This window comes from Branchiostoma floridae, chromosome 12 (assembly GCF_000003815.2).
Source record: "Branchiostoma floridae strain S238N-H82 chromosome 12, Bfl_VNyyK, whole genome shotgun sequence".
NCBI lineage: Eukaryota > Metazoa > Chordata > Leptocardii > Amphioxiformes > Branchiostomatidae > Branchiostoma > Branchiostoma floridae.
In genome coordinates, this window is record NC_049990.1 from 3361974 (window position 1) to 3385919 (window position 23946).

At 45.5% G+C, this 23946-nt stretch overlaps 2 protein-coding genes across 2 annotated transcripts; both read left to right on the top strand.

Moving 5' to 3' along the window:
• The first annotated feature begins 1556 nt into the window (after positions 1-1556).
• LOC118428003 (serine/threonine-protein kinase PLK2-like) lies at positions 1557-23439 on the top strand. Its single transcript, XM_035837967.1, has 16 exons — positions 1557-2120; positions 4854-4961; positions 5238-5354; positions 7021-7241; positions 7614-7709; positions 8142-8340; positions 8821-9098; positions 9453-9505; positions 9807-9950; positions 10369-10455; positions 12388-12778; positions 12892-12956; positions 13834-14002; positions 14527-14662; positions 15547-15672; positions 22189-23439. The coding sequence occupies exons 1-16, from the start codon at positions 1842-1844 to the stop codon at positions 22396-22398; spliced, it is 2679 nt and encodes an 892-aa protein (XP_035693860.1). The 5' UTR covers positions 1557-1841; the 3' UTR covers positions 22399-23439.
• LOC118428267 lies at positions 10692-12883 on the top strand. Its single transcript, XM_035838285.1, has 2 exons — positions 10692-12268; positions 12388-12883. Exons 1-2 carry the CDS (start codon positions 12145-12147, stop codon positions 12780-12782), a joined length of 519 nt encoding a protein of 172 aa, XP_035694178.1. The 5' UTR covers positions 10692-12144; the 3' UTR covers positions 12783-12883.
• Positions 23440-23946: the final 507 nt, after the last annotated feature.

Consider the following 23946-nt stretch of genomic DNA (forward strand, 5'->3'; position numbering starts at 1 on the left):
TACCAATATCGATGCTGTACTATATCTATGAGTATTTGTATCGTCAATGTTGATGATATCTACCCCTCAGTTATGAGGGGATACAGACTAAGTCACATTTTGCACACAAAATTCGTGCCTTAGCGCCACCTTGCGAAATAAAGCGGAACACCATTACAACCCTGAGGAATGCTTAGGTCAGATGTTCAAACCGGGACCCGGCCGGGCTGTATGTGGGAACGAAAAAGTATGATATAAAAGACAACAAAACAGTCACAAAACGTTTTGAAAAATTATTGGTCTTGAGCACAATTTGTGCATATTTCTTTGTACAAAATTTGGGCACGTCTGAACGCAAATAACACTTAAACTGTGAAAAAAATATCAGTCCAACGCCTACATGTATAGTAGCTCATTTTGCGTTATGAGCAAAAGCTAGTGGTTGAAGCTACGTCATCTTGAAGAAATTGCAAATGAGTTTTTGTGTGGAAAACTGATATAAAGGTTCATAAAACGCATTGTAGGTATTTCCTAGCCTCCGTAGCAGGCTCTCTGGGGCCCTTTTCCGTCTCTTTTTGGCTCATGATACACTTTTGCTGGTCATTTATCTTTCTACTGGATCGCTTGACTGCCGGGGCCAGGAAGAAGGCTATGGGGGCTATTTTCACTTTATTCATAAGGCATTGTGCCATGTGGACTTGATAACTTTTAGGCCATCAGAAGCCGGGCATCATAATTATTCATATAGTTAGTTTTGACCCCTCTCGACCATACAAGTGCCTGGTGCTTTAAGCAAACCCTGAAAAATATCAGCCGGTCCCGTTTCTCTCCAGCATTCAATTTTCCCCCTTCTCTATTCCTTATAAGGGCACAGCGACCCCATCGTCACAATCCCGTGGCGTAACCTAACTGTGTTTAACTCAGCTGTCAGCTATGCTGTAACAATAGGGACCGTATTTTCCCTACGTAGGCGTCTGTTTGAGTGCCCCACACCTGAAACGCGATACCACTGCACGTCATGGCATGTTGGGGTCGACCCACTTATTCGAAAGAAAAACACAGACTTCTTTCTATGTCACACTGCGCTTAGAGGTCGACATTCATCTACAAGTTTGGCGGGTTTCTGTCTTGCTTTGCCTTTGGACGTACGCGTCTTGTCGCTATTTTAGGACGCATTCGATTCTAGGCTCCTCGTAAAGAAAGCCTTTGAAAGACGTTCAGGACAAGATGACGCCGCACTTCTGCTTGGAGTTTACGGAAGCGTGTCGTCCGACTCCCACGCGACCTTGCACCAAAACCTACTGATGACGTCATGACATGGATACCTGCCAAGAAAAGCCTTTAATTCAATCTGTCCAAAAATAGGAGGAATGCTTTTTAAAAAGTCCACAAATTACAAAATATGAGTCTATTTTTACACCCTACTAAGCTCCATCGTATAGAAAATATCTAAATTATATTTTTTACTTCAAAAATATTGATTTTTATGGCTTGTGGTGTTGCCAAGGTGACAGGAAAACACGTTCTTGGCAAATTTTCCTCCCACTAAGCTGACTACCGGAAGACAGTCCTGATTGTCGTCACGTGGGTTCGACTGGCCGGTGAGTCTCGAGTCCAGGAATTTCCCGGTGAAAAACCGTCTCGAGCTGCGCTTCCTTCTGCTTTTCGCTTTCTTCTGATTTTTTATCCTCTCGTTTCTACGTTCTACACGACACAACTTGGTTTATAAGACCTTCAGTGTGTGATTTAAAGCGTTAGGAACTCGGTACATAGTTAGAGAGTGGGCCAACAGTTCTTTGTTGGACGGGGCGGGAGATTTAAACGTTAAACCCGACGGCGTCGTTGTCCCCACCGTACCCCGGATGCCATGGCTTCAGGCCCCCAGTAACCCTGCGCCGAGGACCCTGCCGGAAAGTGCCGCTATGCTGCTCTCCCGGGCCCCGCAAATCGTCGCGGCGCACGTACAGAACTTCAAGGTGCACGTGGACGGGGGAGACTCGGGGAGGAAGAAGGACGGAGACGGAAGCGGGAACAACAAAGACGCAGGGAGTAACAGTAAGAAGGTGCAGGTGGAGGTGCCAGCCACCATCGCGGACTCGGAATCCGGCAAGACATACAACAGGCTCCGTCTGCTGGGGAGGGTACGTACAAATTTGTTTTACTCATTTAGCGTTACATATATTTTTTCTGTTCCTTTTATTTTGTCATCACAGATAACATGTATAAATCCTGTTCGAGACATTTCTTTTAGGAGACTGCTTAGATTTGGTAACATGACATGTATGACAGAAAAATGAGTTAGAGCTTGCGTCTAGATCTGTTTGGGAGAGAACGTACCAACACTCTTTGCCTGACATTTTGATAATGTCCTTTATTATGTATTATAGATCACAAAGCAATTGCCTGTAAAACTTTTGAATTATACTGAGGTGCATGTGCGACAGAAGAAAAAAAAAGACTGCAGCTTGCGGCTTTTGGGGAGGTTTTACATATCAATACCGCCACTTATTGCTTTAGTATCATAAACCATAAAGCACTGCGTCTTCAACTCTTTTAGGAATTGATGTATATTCGGATCAAGTCAGATGCGTACAGTAAATCACAGCACAACAAGAAACAGAGGTTTCAAATGGAGGGTGCATACCGCTTGGTTAGATCACTGGATTGATGTACGTTATCAATATATCCCTTTATTTTCATGAATCAAAATTCCATTATACTTCGATTTTTCAGGCACTCGGCGACGGCTGTTCACAGTATTACGTACTCGTAGACCCTGTTACGAGTATGTATATTCCAACTCAATATCCAGCTGCAAGTGTTGTTCTGATGAAAATGTAGTGACCCTTATCATGTTTTGACTTGACTTGATTATCACGGCGTGTTTTTCCGTCAGCTGTTTCCTGATTACCGTGGTATCAAGAGTGGCGAGGGTTCCCGTTCATCTGCTAAACAAGAAATAGCATTTGTGGTCTTGTTCACTTTTAAACTTAGCTATAAACTTCCTATTAGGGTCATGGGTTGGGCTTAATTATGGCTCATCATGGCTTTTCTTCTGATTGAATATTTGGTCCTATCAAGGATTTAACCTCTTTGGTCCGATTGTGCCCGGTTTTTACCGTCCTTAGTCCTGTAACACAATGACTGACAAAACAAGCTTCACTCCGTGTCCTGCCAGGGAGGCCGTTACAGACTCATGTGAGGAGTTGATCCTGGCAAAGTTATGTTTATCTGTTCTGACATTAACATAGTTCAAAGAAGATATAGTTTTTGAAAAGTCACGTAAGAATTCAACCAGGGCTTCTTCAGGTGAAATGTTCATTGTGTCTGTGACCTTTAGCTGCGTCGCACACGACTTTAGTCTGAACTTTGAACCATTGTCATCTATGATCTAGTATGAAAAAATGGTCTATATCATGTCAGTGCGTATTGACACTTGATGATACTTTTAACTTCGTTTTGTAATTGTACGTAAAAGTCTTCGTTACATATATACCCAGAGATATATACCGTTGGCGTTTATCTGCTAGTGACGCCAGGCACTGTAATGTAATATTCCTGTGACTTCCTGTTTTCGTGAAAGCGTGAAAAATGCACTTTCAGTTATAACGACACGAGTAAGGAATTCGGGTCAACATGCCGCAGGTGTAAATTACATCAAAAGATCTATAAATAGAGCTGGTGTCAGGTGGAAATACCAACAACTTTCCTGATTGAAAATTTGGAAAGATTTCATGCTTTATTGTTTTGACTTTGGTGAGGTGACGTGTTGAGTCTGGACATCTTTATTCGATAATTAACTTTTTTTCCCCGATTAGGTCAGTCCCTCATTTCAGTGTATTTTGTTGTCAATGTCAATTTAAATGTCAACGTTCTTGTTACCACCAAGCAGCCAACAAGTTCGGCCGATGCTCGTCGTCTGTGTATATACCCCTGTCACATTTGGCGAAAATCGATCGGACGACGATTCTGCGGCAATCGCCCGAGCCTCGCTTATGATAATAGCTTTATTGCACAACAATTGTACAAGGTACAAAGTATGGCTTATATATGACAGGGACGGTTTTCAGGTGAAAAATATACGCGCAACCCTCTGTCGATCTTAAATATGGCCGACCCTCCATCGATACGCCCGAAGATCGTGGATAATGTGACAGGGGTATAACTGAAGGATGCTAGTACATGTAGACGGTACATGTACCCACTTGATAAGTTACACAGGAAAACCCAGATGACCTTACACATCCTTGGCGACCTACATGTGTAGACAGAACCCCGCGGCTACACAATACAGACTCTGTTCTGTTGTCACCTAGAAATGGGGAACAGGTCTCTGCACCACTGAACCTCAACACGGAACTTCCGTACAGCAATTACTTGCAGAAACCAACTGCAAGGAGGTTAAAATTGCAGAAACTGATATGACATACATTTTGTAGGGGTGGGGTGTTAACATTGCGCAGCGCATTCAGCTGTTTCCACGTAATAATTCAAAGCAAAGTCAAACCGCTTAAATGTAACGTAGATCGCCGCATAGGACACAAGCCAGACTGACTTATTTTCTGTTATCCTTATTATGATTGTCGGAAATAACCTTCGAAGAATCATATTTCTTTTCAGTTTGTCCAAATCTCCGCTAAACTTTTTTTACATATCTATATCTTCACTCAACTATGGTCAAGGTTGACGGAAGAGTCTACAAGTCAGCAAAATTCCGTCAGAGTATTCAATGCAAAGCGTAAAGCGAAGCCTCAGCCTACCGAATAAAAGAAACACGAAGCGGCTACCTTTCTGAATTTAGCGTTGACGGTACTATGTATACCCCCTTATTACTAAATGTGACCCTAGCAAAACGATTTGTCCATCTATTTCAGGGTGGCTTCGCAAAGTGCTATGAGCTGAGAGACACGTCCACTAACGTGCTGTTTGCGGGGAAGGTCATCCCCAAGACTCGGGTCGCCAAACCGGCACAGAGAGAAAAGGTAAGAAAATTATCTTGAATCTCATATATAGAAAGCTCCTATATATATTCTCCTCTTGCTTCCCGTTCGATAGTCAACGACATCAGACTGTCCCGACGTGTTAAGTTTATGTCTCTGAGGCCCCAAACCTTTACGAATAACTCACAGCGTATCTTATGTAGTTTGTACGTCTTGTGTTAGCGTCCTAGAGTCCAGGAAGATTAGCTACCTACAAATTAATGTCTGATAGCTAAAAACGTACCCAAGTATGTTTCAAACCGATTCCTGTCGTTCCAGATTGACCGCGAGGTGGCGCTTCACCGCACGCTGATACACCGCCATGTTGTCGCGTTCCACCACAGTTTTGAGGACGAACAGAACATCTACATCATTCTGGAGAACTGCAACAGAAAGGTAACCTTATATCAACCACGAATCGATAATTAAAACTGTTGATAAAAAATAGGAATGGACCTCATTAACGTTTAACTGTTACACTTTCACGTGCCAAGACTCTGGTTGTCATTTTGCTACCTTCCTATGACAAGAACTACTGTACTTCTCGCCGCCAGGTGTCGCTGCAGCAAGAAGTATGCGGTCCCACACGTGACTAAGTTTGTATCCCCCCCCCCCCTCATCCCGGTTCACGCCTGGAATTTTCTGTCCAGACTGCCTCTTTTCTACTGTCTCGTAGTGTTTGACTAAGATCTAGATGAAAATGTATTAGGAACATAATTTTTTGTGTATTCATAGTTCCCAAGTCCCTGGCTGAGCCCGAGGTCCGGTTCTCCCTGACCCAGGTACCTTCGTCGCCTGGGAATCGTGCATCGTTACCTCGGCAACTTCTTTTTTTTGACAAGAATTTCTTATACCGATATATATCTGCATAGTGCCTGGCCAACATCATCCGCCACCGTAAGTCCCTAATTGAGCCCGAGGTCCGGTGACCGAGGGTAGATCAACGGTCTAGGGATCGCAACCTCGGTACATTCTTCCTGCCAATTTTGTACACATTCTATGTCCATTTTCCATCCCGTAGTGTTTGGCGAACATCATCCGCCATCGCAAGACCCTGACGGAGCCCGAGGTCCAGTACTACCTGCGGCAGGTGACCGAGGGCGTGCGGTGCCTGCATGGCCTGGGGATCGCGACCTCGGCAACTTATTTTTTTGTGACAAGAATTTCTTATACCGATTTGTATCTGTAGTGTTTGGCCAACATCATCCGTCAACGCAAGTCCCTGAGCCCGAGGTCCGGTACTACCTGCGCCAGGTGGCCGATGGTACCACCTGGGGATCGCGACCTCGGTCACTTATTCATTTTTTTATTCATTTTTATTCAATTTCTTATACTGATGTATACAAATGTATCTTTAGTGTTTGGCAAATATCATCCGCCACCCCAAGTCCCTAACTGAGCCCGAGGTCCGATGTTTCTTGTGCCACGTGGCCGAGGGTTACCCACACCCCGTAGATGGTGACATCGGCAACTCCTGGCTTCCTGATAATTCCGCACACGTTTTATGCTGATTCTGTGCGTTATTTTCATCCCCTAGTATTTGGCTAACATCATACGCCACCGTAAGACCCTGACTGAGCCCGAGGTCCGGTACTACCTGCGTCAGGTGACCGAGGGCGTACGGTATCTGCATGGCCTGGGGATCGTTCTTTGCGACCTCGGCACTTTGTTCCTGTATATGTTTATGTTCATTTTCATCCCGTAGTGTTTGGCCAACATCATCCGCCACCGTAAGACCCTGACTGAGCCCGAGGTTCGGTACTACCTGCGGCAAGTGACCGAGGGTGTACGGTACCTGCATGGCCTGGGGATCGCGACCTCGGCTACTTCTTCATTTTTTTCATGATACGAATTTTGTATACATATAATCTGTGTATGTAGTGTTTGGCCAGCATCATCCGCCACCGTAAGACCCTGACGGAGCCCGAGGTGCAGTAACTGAGCCCGAGGTCCGGTACTACCTGCGTCAGGTGACCGAGGGCGTGCGGTACCTGCATGGCCTGGGGATCGCGACCTCGGCAACTTCTTTTTTAAACTTATGAATTTTTTATTCGCTCTGTAGTGTTTGGCCAACATCATCCGCCACCGCAAGACCCTAACGGAGCCCGAGGTCCGGTATTACCTGCGCCAGGTGGCCGAGGGTGTGAAGTACCTGCATGGCCTGGGGATCGTGCATCGCGACCTGAAGCTCGGGAACTTCTTCCTGACGGAGAACATGGACGTGAAGATCGGAGACTTCGGGCTGGCGACTAACGCCGCGGAGGAGGGCGAGGACAGGAAAAGGTGGGAGTAGGGAAACGATCTTGGGGGGTGAGGAAAAAAAGAGGAAAACTAGAGGGGAACAGGGACGGTCTGAATATGAATTATTGGGGGGGGGGGGAGAAAATAGACTTGGTTTGGATTTCCAGGGGCGCTGTACAAACGCTGTACTTAAGGGCTAGGGACTAAACGTTATGGTTTCAGTATGTTGTTGTTTCGTCATTTATAACTACTAGTACTTACGGTCAGTTGTTGCAGTTTTGTGATAAGCTGCCAGACGGCGCTTTCATGCGACCACAAGATGAACAGAGGTTTAGCCTCAAATGACAACAAAATTTATACTTTTTATTCATCTGGCAATTTTTAAAAAAGTCAGGAATATTTTTTTGTCTCCAGAACCATCTGTGGCACGCCGAACTACATCGCTCCGGAGGTTCTGCAGAAGAAGGGCCACGGGTACGCCGCTGACATGTGGGCCTTGGGGTGTGCCATGTAAGTTGTTTTGTTATTTATATGCTATTGTCATTCATGAATTTTCATATAGTAATATCATTCATAAGTAGTTCCTTAGAATCTTATATATTGGCAAGTCATGTAGCTCAACTGTTTTGTATGTACAAGTTGTCACACATTTAATTGTGTCTGGACAATTTTCGTGCAATGAAGTTCTTCTTCGTCCTAGCCAACGACGACCACAGATGCACGATTTTATGGATAGCCTATTTGTATTTGTTGATTGTAACCCTTAATAAAACGTCCTTGATTGTGAGGATCATTTTGCAATCCGCTGAAAAGCAGTGCAATGTCCAACATCCACTTGCCCATTGTTTTACGACAGAGCGTTTTAACAGAATTTTGTCCTTTTACTAAATATTTTGAATGAAATTTCATGATATATCTACAACATTTTCCTTTCTTATCCAGTTACACCATGCTGGCCGGCAGGCCTCCTTTCGAGACGGCGTCCCTGAAGACCACGTACGCGCGCATCCTGGAGGGGCATTACGTCATGCCTACGCGCCTGGTGACGTCATCCAAGGCGCTCCTGCGCGCACTGCTCTGTAAGGACCCCCTGCAGAGACTGACCTTAGACGGGGTCACAGAACACGACTTCTTAACCAAGGTAAGGCAAGGTAGATAATGATGGTCTCGTAGCCTTTTTGGCATTGGGTGTTACTAGGATACGGTATTAGACGGCGGAACCCATCCGTCTTCTTCCACTACGTACCTTTTACATCCTCCACCTTCCACTACCTTTTACATCCTCCGTAGTCTCCAAGTCTGGTATCCATGTTAACAATCGCCAGACGGGGGCCGCTATACGCTTCCAGTAACCCTTGACCCCTTATGGGCGTCACCTATCCATGATGTCACGTGGTGGGTCAGTCAGCCTGACAAAGGCCGAAGACAAGGCCAAAATTGATGTTTGAATACTTCATTTGGTCACACATATTATACTATTTAACAACGTTGTAGCTCGCTGATTCCCTGTGACATATAGCCGTAATCTTTGAAAGCCGCACTGAAAGAAATTCAACAAATGCTTTCCCTTGTTGTTTTTTTAAAGTTTCTTGTTAACTTTGATTCCATGCATCTTTTCCAGGAGTTCGTCCCGACCCGACTGCCTCACACAGCCTGTACAGTAGAGCCCAGATTCCCCACCAAACCCGTCACTCCCAAACTGGCGACAACGCAAAGGTGCAACGCCTTCAACAAGAAGACCAAAACACCATCCTCCACTGTGACGACAACCACAACCCCTAGGCCTGCGGCGAAAGACAAGGAGGCCACCCCTAAAGTGGAGAAGACAGAAAGAGATGGGACTCGACTGAACAGAGTGGCGGCTGCGTTTTCCAACATGTCAGTCACACCTAGCAGAGGGTACGTGCGTGTGTGCTGCAAATGTGGGAGATATATCGATAGATTAAGCCAATGATTGCTCTAGATCTATATTTTCTATACAACTTACAATAAACCTCTTATCATGGGTGATATTACATTTTTTTTTGCATTGTGTTATTATTCAAACGGTGCCCAAACTGCCTACGACGTGCGACACGCGGCGAGTGTCCTAGGACACCTCTTTTGCCCGTGTAAAAACGAAAACGACGCGCTGTGGCGCGCCGCAGTGTGGCACTTCCTAAGTTGCCAGTGTCTCCGCATGCATTGCACTGCGCGCAAAAATGTAGATGAGCCTTCATTCAAACATATATACACTTTTCCCATCCTCTTTAGGCGGACAGCCTCCAACGATGCTGACGACGACGTAAAAGAACCTCAGAATGCAGGTAAAAACACTACTACGTCTGAATGTTGATTCGCAAAGTACGAAATTTGTTATAGGCGCACATATCTTATTCTTGTATATTCCAAGTTCTTGCAAAATCTTAATTTTCTTTTTACGCCTTTTTTGAATGGCATATTTGGATTAACCCAACATGCCATTCAGTTTTGAAATAGCTGCATCAATTTTTCATCTAAGGCATTTTTATGTGTAGAGCATTGCGTGAAGTTGCTTGGTCACATTTTCTACAAAACAGAAAGACTGAACCATGTGGCGAAGGCGTAACAAAGTTTGCCCCCTCCCAGATGACGGCGAACAGTCTCCTACTGTTACAACACCTAAGTCTGACGCAGGAGTTGACGTCAAGCGCGCCATCCAATCAGCAGTCGCCACGTTTGCCGTCCCGGCATCCCCACGCCCGTTTGACTCCTCTACAACTGTCACTGCAGGTACGGCCTTGTCACACATCACTATCTTTCTATGCTTTTACCACCATATTTATTTGTCTTGCGCCTTGCAACAGTGTTTTTTATGTCGATGACGGTAACACGTACATCGAAGTAATCATGAAGATGTTAGTGGATGCTACTTGGAACGCCCCACCCTTAACACAATCTATGTAGTTCCTTGAGTATCTTTTGAATTTAGTATTTTTATGTTTATTTGTTTGTTTGTCGAATGAAGAGGCACGTACTAGATGCCCATCACAAAGTAAAAGTAAAGTAGAAACGTCTACAGAAACTGATATTTGCTACTGTCAGCTCATGGTGTGGCAAGGAATGTTCCAAATAGTTCCAAAGGGATATCAGGTACCCATGAATAAGTAACAACACGTACAAACTAACAAAACGCATGGTCTTGCTGCAGGAGCTGCTGTGGGGTCCCGCTGTGACCGCTGGGCCACCAGGAAGATGCTTCAGGCGCTCGCCACCTGTGTCGACAACATGCCAACTGGTAATTTTTTTCCTTTTGCAACATGGCTTCACAAAATCTTTTTGAACTTTGCCAACGAAAACTCAAATAAGACCTACGTCACATTTCCAAACCGATCCCGGCCGGGCAGCTTTAGGTAACGAAAAATAAAATTATTTACGTTTTATGTTATATGACTATTGTTAGTTTTATGTTTGATTTGTTGTAGGGCTCCCTTGGAAATCAGTTGTGGATAACTTTAAGATCTAGAAGAGACAACACGATTTCTAGTCATTTCGCCGCCACGTCTTTTCGCCGCCATACATTTTCGCCGTCTGTGTGGATGTTTCGCCGTCTTGTGAGGCAGCTCGCCGTCAGTGTTTGTGTCGCCCCAATTTGTGTTGGTTCTGAGATAAATTGTGTAACTATAGTATATTTATATGTGCTACTTAGTGTAATATGCATGTTCTGTAGTAATCTTCTTTCAATTTTGACGAATTTTGCAGACTTTCAAGCCGACAGATTTGCTGGGCGGCGGCGGGGACGCTAGCGATTTCCCCCGCCGTATCGCACCGTCGGATGAAGAGTCAAGTTGAAGATTACGGCGACTTCTTGCGTCAAATACGCTTACTATCACCTTTAATTGTGTTTTCAGTCGCAAATAACGTTGATATGTGATATGCTGTTGATCGGTCGGCATTTGGAACAAACATGGCCGCCATTTGTTTCTGAGACAACTGATGCTATACCATCATGCCCTGCGAGACATACTCACAAAAATAAAATGACTGTCACAATTACACAATTAAAATCAGAACCGTAAAATGTACTTATGAAATGTTTGTACCATTTACATCGCAAAACGCAAAAGCAGTAAGAAAACTGCTTACATTAAGAAAATACGTTAAGAACACACTACTAACTGATTTACATCGCTACTGTCACAAAATACATTAAGAACATGTCACGTACATCGTAAAATGCGCTACGCATATAGTTAGGAAATACTCGGAAAATACATTAAGAGATGAGATACACACAGTAGTTAGAAAAGATTGAAATATTGTTACACAGTGAATCATGAATACACGGCTCTACAAGGGGAACACATTTTCAATAAAAAATGCGCTACGCATGTACTTAGGAAAGATTTTAGGAAATACATGAAGAGATGAGATACACACATTAGTTGGAAAAGATTGAAATATTGTTACACAGAGAATCATGAATACACGGCTCTACAAGGGGGACACGTTTTCAATAAAAAAAATGCGCTACGCATGTACTTAGGAAAGATTTTAGGAAATACTTAGAAAATACATGAAGAGATGAGATACACACATTAGTTGGAAAAGATTGAAATATTGTTACACAGAGAATCATGAATACACGGCTCTACAAGGGTAACACGTTTTCAATTCAAACTGACACATCAGACAACGTTATTGAAATGTTGATATACATCGCATTATGGATACGCGGTTGTACAAAGGGAGCGCGCTTGGATTTTCAAAGTGACATATAAGACAACGTTAACTTTCAATTGATAAAGACGCGCGTTCATATCAGACAACTCTTTTTTTTCTACTTGATGTAAGATCAAAGTCGGCCTGTCGCGTTCTTTGGTTGTTAAAAGACAATGAATTTCGAAACTGTTGCGTGTGCAAGACAACCTACCTTTGCCTTTAAAAAGGCAGCTCCAGAAGAAGTCATTCATTCATCCATCCAACCATGACTCTGTGCGTTGTATGCGATAGAACTGTGACGAGACGTCAACATGCTCTGTGTTGTGACGGGTGTGAGCGGTGGCAACATAGGATATGCAAGATTGACGGTCAAACCATATGCGATACCGGTAAGTTAAAATATTTGATTTCTTGACAACCATCTTAAAACAGTATGTTTGCATGGAAATTTATATCATCATACTCTGGATACAGTATTTACACAAATGTCTTTTAATTGTATTTGCAGGAATATCGCAGGATTTCTACAGGCGCCTGGTCAGAGAGGAGGTCAGCCTAGGAGAGTGGCTCTGCAGCGTGTGCCGGGCGACAGGAGAGGTGGCCCAAGATGAGGAGGAGACGATGGATTTGAGCTTGGGGGACGGACTGCCTGGCGGATCCGGAGCGGAAGAGGAGATGGAGGCGCCGGAAGATGAAGCCGAGGTCCCCCGTGAACCCACGAGTCCCATCCCGATGCCTCGTGTGGTCCTGGAGGATTCCATCGGCGACTTGAGCGTGGAGGAGGACCTTCCTGTCGGAGCAGAGCGCGACGTCACCTTCAGCTTGGTCAAGAAGGGCACGAAGCGAGGTGCAGATAAGCTGACAGACAGCTTGGGCTTCGCCTACACGGTCAGGAAGAGGTAATTTACTACTTCATCTTGTTAAACTTCATCAAGTGTTTTGTGTTCTTTGTCTTTGTAACCCCTTGTTATTGCAGCTACGAGCAGTAACTAAATGATCTTTATTTTTACAGGAAAGTAACTGTGACATACTGGGAGTGTGAGAAGCGGCCTAAGGAAGAAGTGTTTTGCGGATTTCGTATTTTTAATGTACATGTTTTTCCATGTAAATAAATGTTTTTCAAGATTTCTGTGACTGGTAATAGAATTCGACAAGTCCTTTCTATGTAATGTATTTTTCAAATATTCTTGATTTGTTGTTTATGGATTTCTTATTTTGTAATGTACATATTTTTCAATGTAAATAAAAGTTTTTCAGGATTTTCAACACATATAACTTGTATTTCTATCTTTCGCGTTGTCTTTTTATTAATTACTACTACTTCTGCTTGGGAATGTCTCGCAAAGCATGATGGTATAGCATCAGTTGTCTCAGAAACAAATGGCGGCCATGTTTGTTCCAAATGCCGACCGATCAACAGCATATCACATATCAACGTTATTTGCGACTGAAAACACAATTAAAGGTGATAGTAAGCGTATTTGACGCAAGAAGTCGCCGTAATCTTCAACTTGACTCTTCATCCGACGGTGCGATACGGCGGGGGAAATCGCTAGCGTCCCCGCCGCCGCCCAGCAAATCTGTCGGCTTGAAAGTCTGCAAAATTCGTCAAAATTGAAAGAAGATTACTACAGAACATGCATATTACACTAAGTAGCACATATAAATATACTATAGTTACACAATTTATCTCAGAACCAACACAAATTGGGGCGACACAAACACTGACGGCGAGCTGCCTCACAAGACGGCGAAACATCCACACAGACGGCGAAAATGTATGGCGGCGAAAAGACGTGGCGGCGAAATGACCTGATTCCGACAACACTACAAGGCTCCTGAATAAAATCTGACCAAAGAATACAGATCTAGTCCAATGTGGTAAATCGTGTAGGAAACTGACTTTTCCATTAAAAAGAGCATAAAGATATCATTCTAATGCCAATTTTTCCAGGGGATAACCAGAGGCCGCCGCAGTGGTCTGGTCCCCGGGGCAAGGTGACGTGGGTGCCGAAGTGGGTAGACTACTCCAACCGGTACGGGTTCGGCTACCAGCTGTCCGATAACTCTGTAGGGCTGCTCATGAACGACGCCAGCCTCATCACACTCTGTCCGGACAAAAGGTATCCTTCCGCGCTGTGGAGACCTTACTTTAGCCTCATTGTACTCTGTCCACATAAAAGGTATCCTTTCGCAAAGTGGAAAACGTATTTAGGATCATCACCAAGTCCGGACGAAATGTATCCTTCTTAACTTCTAGGAACTCATAACTGAATAGCAGTGTGACACCATGTTTAGAGACGGGGTGGATATAGACGCCATCACGCTTGACGGGGAATTTTTCTTGTCATAATACCAGCAGCATATTTGATTGAAACCTGCCATTTAATATCAGGTTTAAATCAAATTTTCTGCTGCACTGGCTATAAGGGAAAAGAGCAAAAACTTCAAAATGGCATGGACTGAGGTTGTAAAAAAAAAGAACCTGTATGTTCAGACATGATATTCAACACTGTCCAGTTTCAAGCTCCTTTAAAAGGTTCGATAGCACCCAAATGGTTGGTCCTCATCCATTAACAACTTTATATGATATCATTGATGATAAAAGTACGCAATGCATTGAATTTCATGTTTTACGTCACTTTAGGACGATGCAGTACTACCCCGCGCAGTCAGGCGGACGCACCGCCATCTTTACTGCCGCTACTGCGCCTGCGCACCTGACGACAGCGCTGACGCTGTTGGACTACTTCACACGTTACATGGAGGACAGACTCATCAATGTGGGTTTGTCACTTTTTTTATTGACTAAATCGAAAAAGGACTAGACAAGAGAAACAAAAGTTTGTTTTTTCCCCGTTGAAGAGATACAGTCACGTATGCGTAAGCTAATAGACCAATTCTTTGATACGAGCGATCACAATGATGTCACGGTGACGCATGCATGCGGTTGGCAAAAGCAGGTGTTTGGGGCAAATGATTGATTTACGTATTAACCTGTAATTTGAGCCGCTAATTTGAATATCAAATTTTGATCCAATCTACTGACGTCCTGGTAGGCAACAACCGTCCAATACCCCGGATATAAACAACAACAGCGATCGCTCGTATTAGTGACTCTTATCTGCTCAGTACATCGTGGTCACTTAAACTTTGATCTCATCCGTGATCAAGATGTACTGAACAGACATCGAAAATTTGGAGGCACATGTTTTCAAGAGGCACTGATTTTCAATTACTTTACAAGATCTAACAAAAACAGAAAGCTACTCATGACTTTGGACGATCATCGTATCTAGGGTCCAATTGCAAAATGACATATCCATATACAGATACAAATATATACAAATTGTTCAAAGATCGATGATGCATAAAATGATACAGCTTCGAATCAATTCAGAATCTTAGATTACTTGGCTAATTTCGTGTCAATTTTTTCTCTCTTGTCCCTTGTTGCATTCTTGCAAGCACCATTGCGCCGCGTCCTCATAATAGATTTTTTTTATTGACAGAGTAAACTAAATCATTGTCGCAATATTGGGTTTGTCTGCTCTTACTTATGTATCATGGACAATATCATAATAACTTAATTTTCTTCTGAGATTTGATAGTAGTTTGCGGAATTTGTCCGTACGTTTTTGTGACGTTGTTGTCTTTATTTGGGCAGGGCGGAGACATGCCCCACAGCAGCGTGGTCTCGCGAGACTTCAATGTGGAACGTGTGCCTTACGTCACCAGATGGTTCCGTACCGACCGCGCCATCGTCATGCTTCTCAGCTGTAACACCTTACAGGTGGGGGAATATTGTCTTTTCTCTACTGCCTTCTCTTCTTCAATATATAGCTTCTCTTTTTTGATATCTAGCAAGGACGCCATCATCTAGCTTCTCGTCTCTTAGATTGAGATTCTCTTCTTTTATATACATGTATATATGCATTGCATTTAATTCAATACCATGGTGTTGTGTGTTGAGTGGATCCCCTCTGAGTTAATTGACCCCAGAAGTCCTATTCACCTTCATCTGGGGGGGTGTGTTGCCAGTTAGTGCAAAGCGTCCCCACGCCAGACCCCTGGGGTGGTGGAATGTCCCAGATATGGTACCAGCTAATTTGAATGCATAGCGTCCCCACGCCAGACCCCTGGGGTGGATGTGGAGAGGAGAGATATAAATAGGGGAGAGCTGGAGGACGGGGCAGTCCTGCTTGGGGAGAGAGGATCGAGAGTGGAATAAACAAGTATGAATTTGCAAGAAGTCTCCGTATCTTCAATCGGAAAATAACCTGATCCAACATTAAGAACCTGGATCTAACATTGGCGTTGTCTGGCAAGGATTGGCAGACGCGGAGACTGACGCAATCGGAAGAGGATTTCAGTGGATTTCTGGAAGGTTTCATGGAGTTGAGAAGTTAACTTCAAACCCGCAAGATCCTGGGAACGGAAGACTGGGACAGTCGGAAGAAGTTCCAGAGGATTGCTGGGAGGTTTATGGTAGTTGAGAAGTACACTACCAATCTGCAGGAGTTGCAGGGAAACGGGGGACTTGGGGATCGCCGAGGAACAACAGGAGACTAGCCTACCAATTTGCAGGAGTCTGCAGGGAAGCGGAAGGCTGGGGAAAAGACTCGGGGATCACCGGAGGAACAACACAGAAGAATAGCCTTAGGATTGGACACCGTCTTCGTGTGCGGGGAAGATTCCACAGGACGAAGGCAGAGTTCAACGGAAGGAAGGCAGTGCCCGGCAAGAGGATCTGTTCCTGGACTTTGAACACTTACAGTGTAGAACTGTAAGAGGAAAAAGGGAAATTTATTCCAAGGACAGATTCCGGAAGTCGAACAGTTGGTGGATTTACTGTTGTTTTCTGATACTGATTGTTGTTGTGTATTGCTGTGTATGTAGTCTCAATCCTGTCTGTACCCAGGAATTTGGAAACTTGATGGATTGCACATGTGGCTTTGACAGGTAGAGTAGAAGGCTCCGGGGGAGGTACATTGTTGTTCATTGTAGGTGCTTGTACCTATTAGCAGTGTAAAGTTACATTCCTGAGGGCTGGTTCGTTAATACTAGGAATAGTACATTGACTGTAGCTAGGGTAGGGTCTCTAGATCTGAGCCAACCATGGAGAGGTTTGTCAACCTTGGGAAGGAAATGGGCTATGAAGGTGTAGCACTGCAGGAGTTCGTGGCAAAACAACAAGAACTGGAGATCGCGAAGCAGGCTCTGGAGAGGGAGGAAAGGGCCCTTGAGCGTGAGGCTAGGAAGCAAGCCGAAGAGGCTAGGAAGCAAGCCGAAGAAGCTAAGAGGAAGCATGAAATAGAAATAGAAGAGATCAGATTTAAGCAGATGGAACACGCCCACCACCTTAACCTAACCGCGCCCAAGGTGAAGATGGAAAACAATGACACAGATACCGGAAGCGCCGCAGCTAAGGCGAAGAAGCCCAGTCTGCCACCATTCAAGGAAGGGGAGGACATTGACAGTTACCTCCACCGGTTCGAACGGGTTGCAAGGGCGAGCGAGTGGAAGGAAAACACCTGGGCGCCATACCTCAGTGCCCTATTGTCCGGAGATGCACTGGAGGTGTACAGTAGGTTATCAGATAGCGACGCCGGCGACTACCAGAAGGTTAAGGAAGCCGTGCTCAAGCGCTATAAGTTGACGGAGAAGGGATACCGTGCTATGTTCCGTAACGAGGTCCCAAAATATGGAGAGAGTCCCGACCAGTACGTCACAAGGATAGGTAACTACCTGGATCGGTGGGTAGACCTGTCAGGGACTCCGTCTACGTACGCAGGAATTCGCGAGCTGATAGTTAAGGAGCAGTTCCTGGACTCTTGTCCGGCAGACTTAGCCGTGTTCCTTGGTGAGAGAAAACCCAAAACGCTAGCAAAGCTAGAGGAATTGAGTGAACAGTTCCTATTGGCTCATGATCGGGATCTGTCGACAGGCGTACGTCCCCGTAGCTCGCCAAAGCCAAACCGCAAGCCTTACCCCAAGCTGTCAGCGAGGTCGGCGGCTCAGACCCCTTCATCCGGAAGGAGCAGTTCTAACCGTGGTGGAAGTGACGGAAGCTTCCCGTGGGAATGTCACTACTGCCATAAAACAGGTCACAAGAAGGCAGACTGTCCCCGGAGAAAGGAGACAGCGCTTAAGAAGAGTATGTTCGCCCACGGGCGCTACAAGTTTTGGGATGAAGCCTTGGGGGAGGAGAACGAGTATTGCAGCTCCGGTCTGGTGAACGGCCAGCGTGTGAAGGTATACCGCGACACAGGCAGTTCGATGACGTACGTCAATCGCAGACTCGTGCCCAGTAACGCGTACCAGGAAGACAGCATCAAGGTTCGGCTGGCTAACGGAACTGTTGATACCATTCCTACAGCTCAGGTTGAGCTGGAAGTAGGAGGCACCAGGAAGAAGGTAGAGGTAGGGGTGATGGACACGCCCTACCCGGTGTTGTTAGGTAACGACTACGAGATGGCATGCGTCGCCACTAGGGCTCAGACCAAGAAACAAGAAGCGCTTGCGAGGAAAGTGGCCGAAGATGAGAAGAGAACAGGCGTTAGACCGAGCCCACTCGTCCTAGAGCAGGACGAGGAAGATATCCAGTCAGAAGAAGAAGACAGTGCTTCAAGTAGACAGGAAGAAATAGTCGCACAACCACCAACGGTGTTCGATGTGAAACCTGAGGAGTTGCGGAAGCAGCAACTCAAAGACGTGTCACTACAGTCAGCATGGGAGGATGCTGTGAGCGAAGTACAAGCCAAGGAACTGGAGACGTGCTTCGTGAAGAACAGGGATGGATTCCTCATGAGGAAGTGGACGCAGTTACCGAAGCAAGGCGCAGCCACTGAGGGTAGCCAGGCGGTGATGCAGGTGGTGGTACCTGCCGTCCACAGACAGGAGGTTCTTAGACTGGCCCACTCCATCCCATTATCAGGTCACATGGGGATCGCACGCACCAAAGAGCGTGTTCTGAAGCATTTCTATTGGCCGGGGGTGATCCGGGATGTGAAGAAGTTCCGCAGGAGTTGTCCGGAATGCCAGAAGACAGCCACCCGCCGTGCCGATGACAGACATACCATGGTATGCCCACCAGTAATTGGGGAGCCATTTCGAAGGCTAGGCATAGATATTGTAGGCCCATTACCACGTTCAAATTCTGGGAACAAGTATGTCCTCACTATCATCGATCATGCCACCAGGTTTCCGGAGGCCGTAGCCATGCCTTCGATGGAGGCGGAAAGGGTGGTTAAGGAGTTGATTACATTCTTCACTCGTGTTGGCATCCCTGAGGAGATCCTAAGTGACCAGGGGGCCAACTTTATGGCCGCCATAACTACGCAAATGTGTGAACGATTGGGAATCGCTAAGATATGGACATCTCCCTACCATCCGCAAACGAACGGAATGTGTGAAAGGTTCAACGGCACGATGAAGACGATGCTCAGGAAGCTGGTTGATGAGAAAGCGACAGATTGGGATGAGTATCTCCCATATGTCTGCTTTGCATACAGGGATAGCCCATGTGTGTCCACGGGATTCTCGCCATTCGAGTTAGCATACGGACAACAGGTCAGAGGCCCGCTGAGGGTCCTACAGGAGACCTGGCTCAACGCTCCAGAACCAGAAGAAGATGTAGCCGAGTACATCACCGAGGTGAAGAACCGCCTTGAATGGGTGAAGGAATGGTCCATGCAGATGCAGGAAGAGAAGAAACAGAAGTCAAAACTCTGGTATGACAAGAAGGCCAGAGACCGCGAGTACGAACCGGGTCAAGATGTTCTTGTCCTGTTGCCCACCTCTGCAAGCAAACTGAAGAAGCAGTGGGCCGGGCCGTATAAGATCTCACGTAAAATGAGCGACGTCAACTATGAAGTAGACACAGGGCGTCGTGTCAAGAGGAAGAGGATCTACCATGTCAACCTTCTACGTCCATGGGAGAAGCCTGTACAGATTGCAGCTTTCGCCGGGGCCGAGGACGAATTTGGAGGTGAGGTTCATGGACTAGATGGGCGCCACCCCTACGCATCTGTTACTGATGTACGGGCAACTTTAACTTTAACTTTTCATGGACTAGAGTGGACAAGCGAAGAAGAGGACTTGTCCAAAATCATGTATGGGAAGCAGTTATCCCAGGAACAGTTGAAGCAGGTGCAGGAGGTAGTGTGGAGGCATGCGAAGGTGTTCTCTACGATGCCAGGTCGGACCAATATGGCGAAGATGGACATTCAAACCCATCAGGAAGAGCCAGTTATCCAGAAACCGTACCCCCTCCCACATGCAGTCAGACCAACCCTGAAGAAGGAACTAGATACCCTGGTGGAAGAAGGGATCATAGTGGAGTCTGACAGTCCGTACTGTGCGCCAGTAGTCCTTGTCGGGAAGAGAGACGGAGGAACGCGCATGTGCGTAGACTACCGGAAGTTGAACGCTGAGACAGTAGCGGATAAGTATCCCATGCCGAGGGTGGAAGAGCTGGTAGATAAAGTCGGAGCGTCCAAGTACATCACGGTGATAGACCTCACCAAGGGATTCTACCAGATCCCTCTGACGGATGCCGCACGTCGTAAGTCCGCGTTTCAAACAGCGTTCGGACATTTTGAGTTCACTCGTGCTCCGTTTGGCCTGAAGAACTCTCCTGCCTGTTTCCAGAGGATGATGGATAAGCTCCTCAAGGGTGCGGAGGAGTTCGCCAGAGCCTTTATGGACGACATCATCGTCGGTAGCGACAAGTGGGAAGACCATCTCCTTCACTTAGATGAGGTGCTGTCCCGGCTGGAACTAGCACTGCTCACAGTCAAGCCATCAAAGTGCTGTGTAGGTGTTCCAAGAGCAGAGTACTTGGGGAAAATGATAGGACAGGGAGAGGTCTCCCCTACCACCAGCAAGGTGGCGGCTATTCAAGCCACCCCAATCCCGAAGACCAAGAAAGGGGTGCGCGCCTTCTTGGGAATCGTGAATTACTATCGGGATTTTATCCCTAACATGGCTACCATATCAACCCCCTTAACTGATCTGTTGAAGAAAGGCCAGCCCAATGAAGTCAGCTGGAATGGGGATTGCGGAAGAGCCTTCCTAAAGCTGAAGGAAGTACTAAGCTCCACACCGGTGCTGATCATGGCGGATCACACCAAGCCGTTTGTGGTGCAGGTAGATGCCAGTGATACAGGAATCGGAGCAGTGCTGTCTCAGGTGGATGACATGGGGCGAGATAGACCAGTGGCATACCGAAGCAAGAAGTTGAGTGAGACCCAACAGCGCTGGTCCACCATCGAGAAGGAGTGCTATGCCATAGTGTTCGCTGTAGAGCAGTTCCGGTACTATCTGTATGGGCGGTCCTTCACGATTCAGACGGACCATAAGCCCCTGTCATGGTTGGCTCAGGTAAGAGACAGGAACAGGAAGTTGATGCGCTGGAGTCTTGCACTGCAGGAATATGATGTGATGTATACTCATAAGAAGGGAGTGGATAACGCTAACGCGGATGCGCTAAGCAGGGCATGGCAGTAGGGTAACTATGTAATAGTACGCGTGGAATTGAACTGGCATATTAAGGATCAGAATAGAGGTGATGTGTGTAATCACAAATCGAGATGATAGACGTAACTTGAGTAGAGAAATATAGCCAGTGAGATACAATTGTTAGCAAGGTAGTTGCAATGTAGACTTGTTATATGTACTGACTATATGTTCTTAAAGTTAGACCTCAACACTGTTATCAGAAATAACCCTGTAGTGTTATATTCTTGGGGGAGGTGTTGTGTGTTGAGTGGATCCCCTCTGAGTTAATTGACCCCAGAAGTCCTATTCACCTTCATCTGGGGGGGTGTGTTGCCAGTTAGTGCAAAGCGTCCCCACGCCAGACCCCTGGGGTGGTGGAATGTCCCAGATATGGTACCAGCTAATTTGAATGCATAGCGTCCCCACGCCAGACCCCTGGGGTGGATGTGGAGAGGAGAGATATAAATAGGGGAGAGCTGGAGGACGGGGCAGTCCTGCTTGGGGAGAGAGGATCGAGAGTGGAATAAACAAGTATGAATTTGCAAGAAGTCTCCGTATCTTCAATCGGAAAAGAACCTGATCCAACATTAAGAACCTGGATCTAACACATGGCATCATCTGTCAACTCTTTTACCTTCGTTAAATGTCATACTCACAGAACTTTTTGCAGAGTTCTACTTGTTGACCACATAATTATGTTTGGCCTAAACGTACATTTTCCAGTCGATTATTTGTACCAGTCTGTCACGTTCATATTTCCTTACATCACTTGACCAAGTGCAATCTTTTTCCCGCCTTTTTTTCTCAGATCAACTTTATGGAGGACCACGTGAAGGTGATCCTGACCTGTAGTGACCCCGAGGATTACGTCATGACCTACATCAACCAGCAGCGCATGAGCAGTACGTACCGCCTGGTGACGCTTGCGCACTCGGGCTGCCCGGCGGAGATGCGGGAACGGATGACGTACGCACGCGCCATGCTCAGGAAGGTCGTCAACATGGAGAGACTGCTGTAACCATGGAAACGGGGCGTCGCATAGCAACAGAGTCTTACAAACATGTCCAGAATGACACTTTGTGTTGTCCACATGGATGGACTCTTGTAACCATGGAAACGGAGCGTCACTTAGCAACACTAGTAGACTATGATGATTGTGTCCGGAGAGACAAGGTGTTGTGGAGAGCTTCTTGTAACCAAGGAAACGGGGTGTCGCATAGCAACAGACTGTTGTATAATCATATTGTCCGATCAGATGAGAGGTTCGACTAGTTTTGAGCGTCGCAAGAGGCGCGATTTTCCACATGGTTCTGTAGAACAAGACTTGTGAAAATGAACCGATACACACCTAACATCTGCTTGGAGATATCCTACGGTGCAATGAAAGGATGAAAAGCAATGTATAAAGATTAACTGCATTGAGAAATTTTGTGACAATGATGAGGATAACATGGCGAAAGGAACAGATTTATTTACCATTCCCACGGAAGTGCAAAATGTAACGTTTCTCGAATTGTTGCTAACTGATACGTCGAAACTGACTAACATGCAAATACAAAGTCGCTCTAAGATGAATGCACTTTTGACAATCTGAGCTGCTAGTTCTGTACAGTATTTTCAATACATAGTTGTCGAAACCTTAGAGTATTATGCGACCTTAAAAAGTGCCTTCAGAATATTAAAAGGACAATCTACTTGATAGTGTGTGTTAAGAAGAAATGACGTGAAAGGAAATTGGATATAACGTCGCGTAAAATTGTGTTGCAATAATGTGATTTTGACAATCAGATCTTGATGCTGCAATTTCGATACGAGTCGCCAGATGGCGCGACTGAGCTATTAGAAGCGAATCCGCCACTTGTGTTGGTCCGTACGTGCAATGTTGCCACAATGTTGTCTAACTTATTTATTACAGTCTCTAAAGAATAACGAAAAAAATATGGCAGCAAGTACAAGTTCCTGTCCACTTCTTGTGGAAGTTGTTACCTGTTCTTAGCTATTATCAATGCACCTACTCGTGTTTATAGGTTAATGAATGTGAGAAATAAAAGTTGATATTAAAAAGCAAAACGCCTCGCGTTTTATAATAGAGAGATTAATATCATAAATATCATGTTTTTTTCTTTATTTTCTAGTAATTATCTATTTCCTTATCAATCCTCTGCAACCCCATTCCTCAAGCAATGTTTTTGTTGGACAATATTTATACACACGGGTTTCCTCGTTTTCTTTATGTCCAGCGGGATTAGACCGTTCCTTCTTAGTATAGATGGCATTGAGGTGTGTGAAATTGCCAAGCCCAATGTTTGTTGCGTTTTCAAATGCCTTTTGGTCTGTAATATGATATTTCAGACACACATCGCCCATTTACGCACTTCTAACTCTTCTGTAAGCATCATATTTTCTTCACAACTCCATCTTTTTTTATAAAAAATCAACATCTAACCTCCCTACTGTAATATCTAAAATGGTACACCTTGTACAAACATGGCGGTCTTATCTTACTAGTATAATAATTGCTTTGCGGTTGGTTGCGGTTAACCCGAGGTCACGAGAATAATCGACA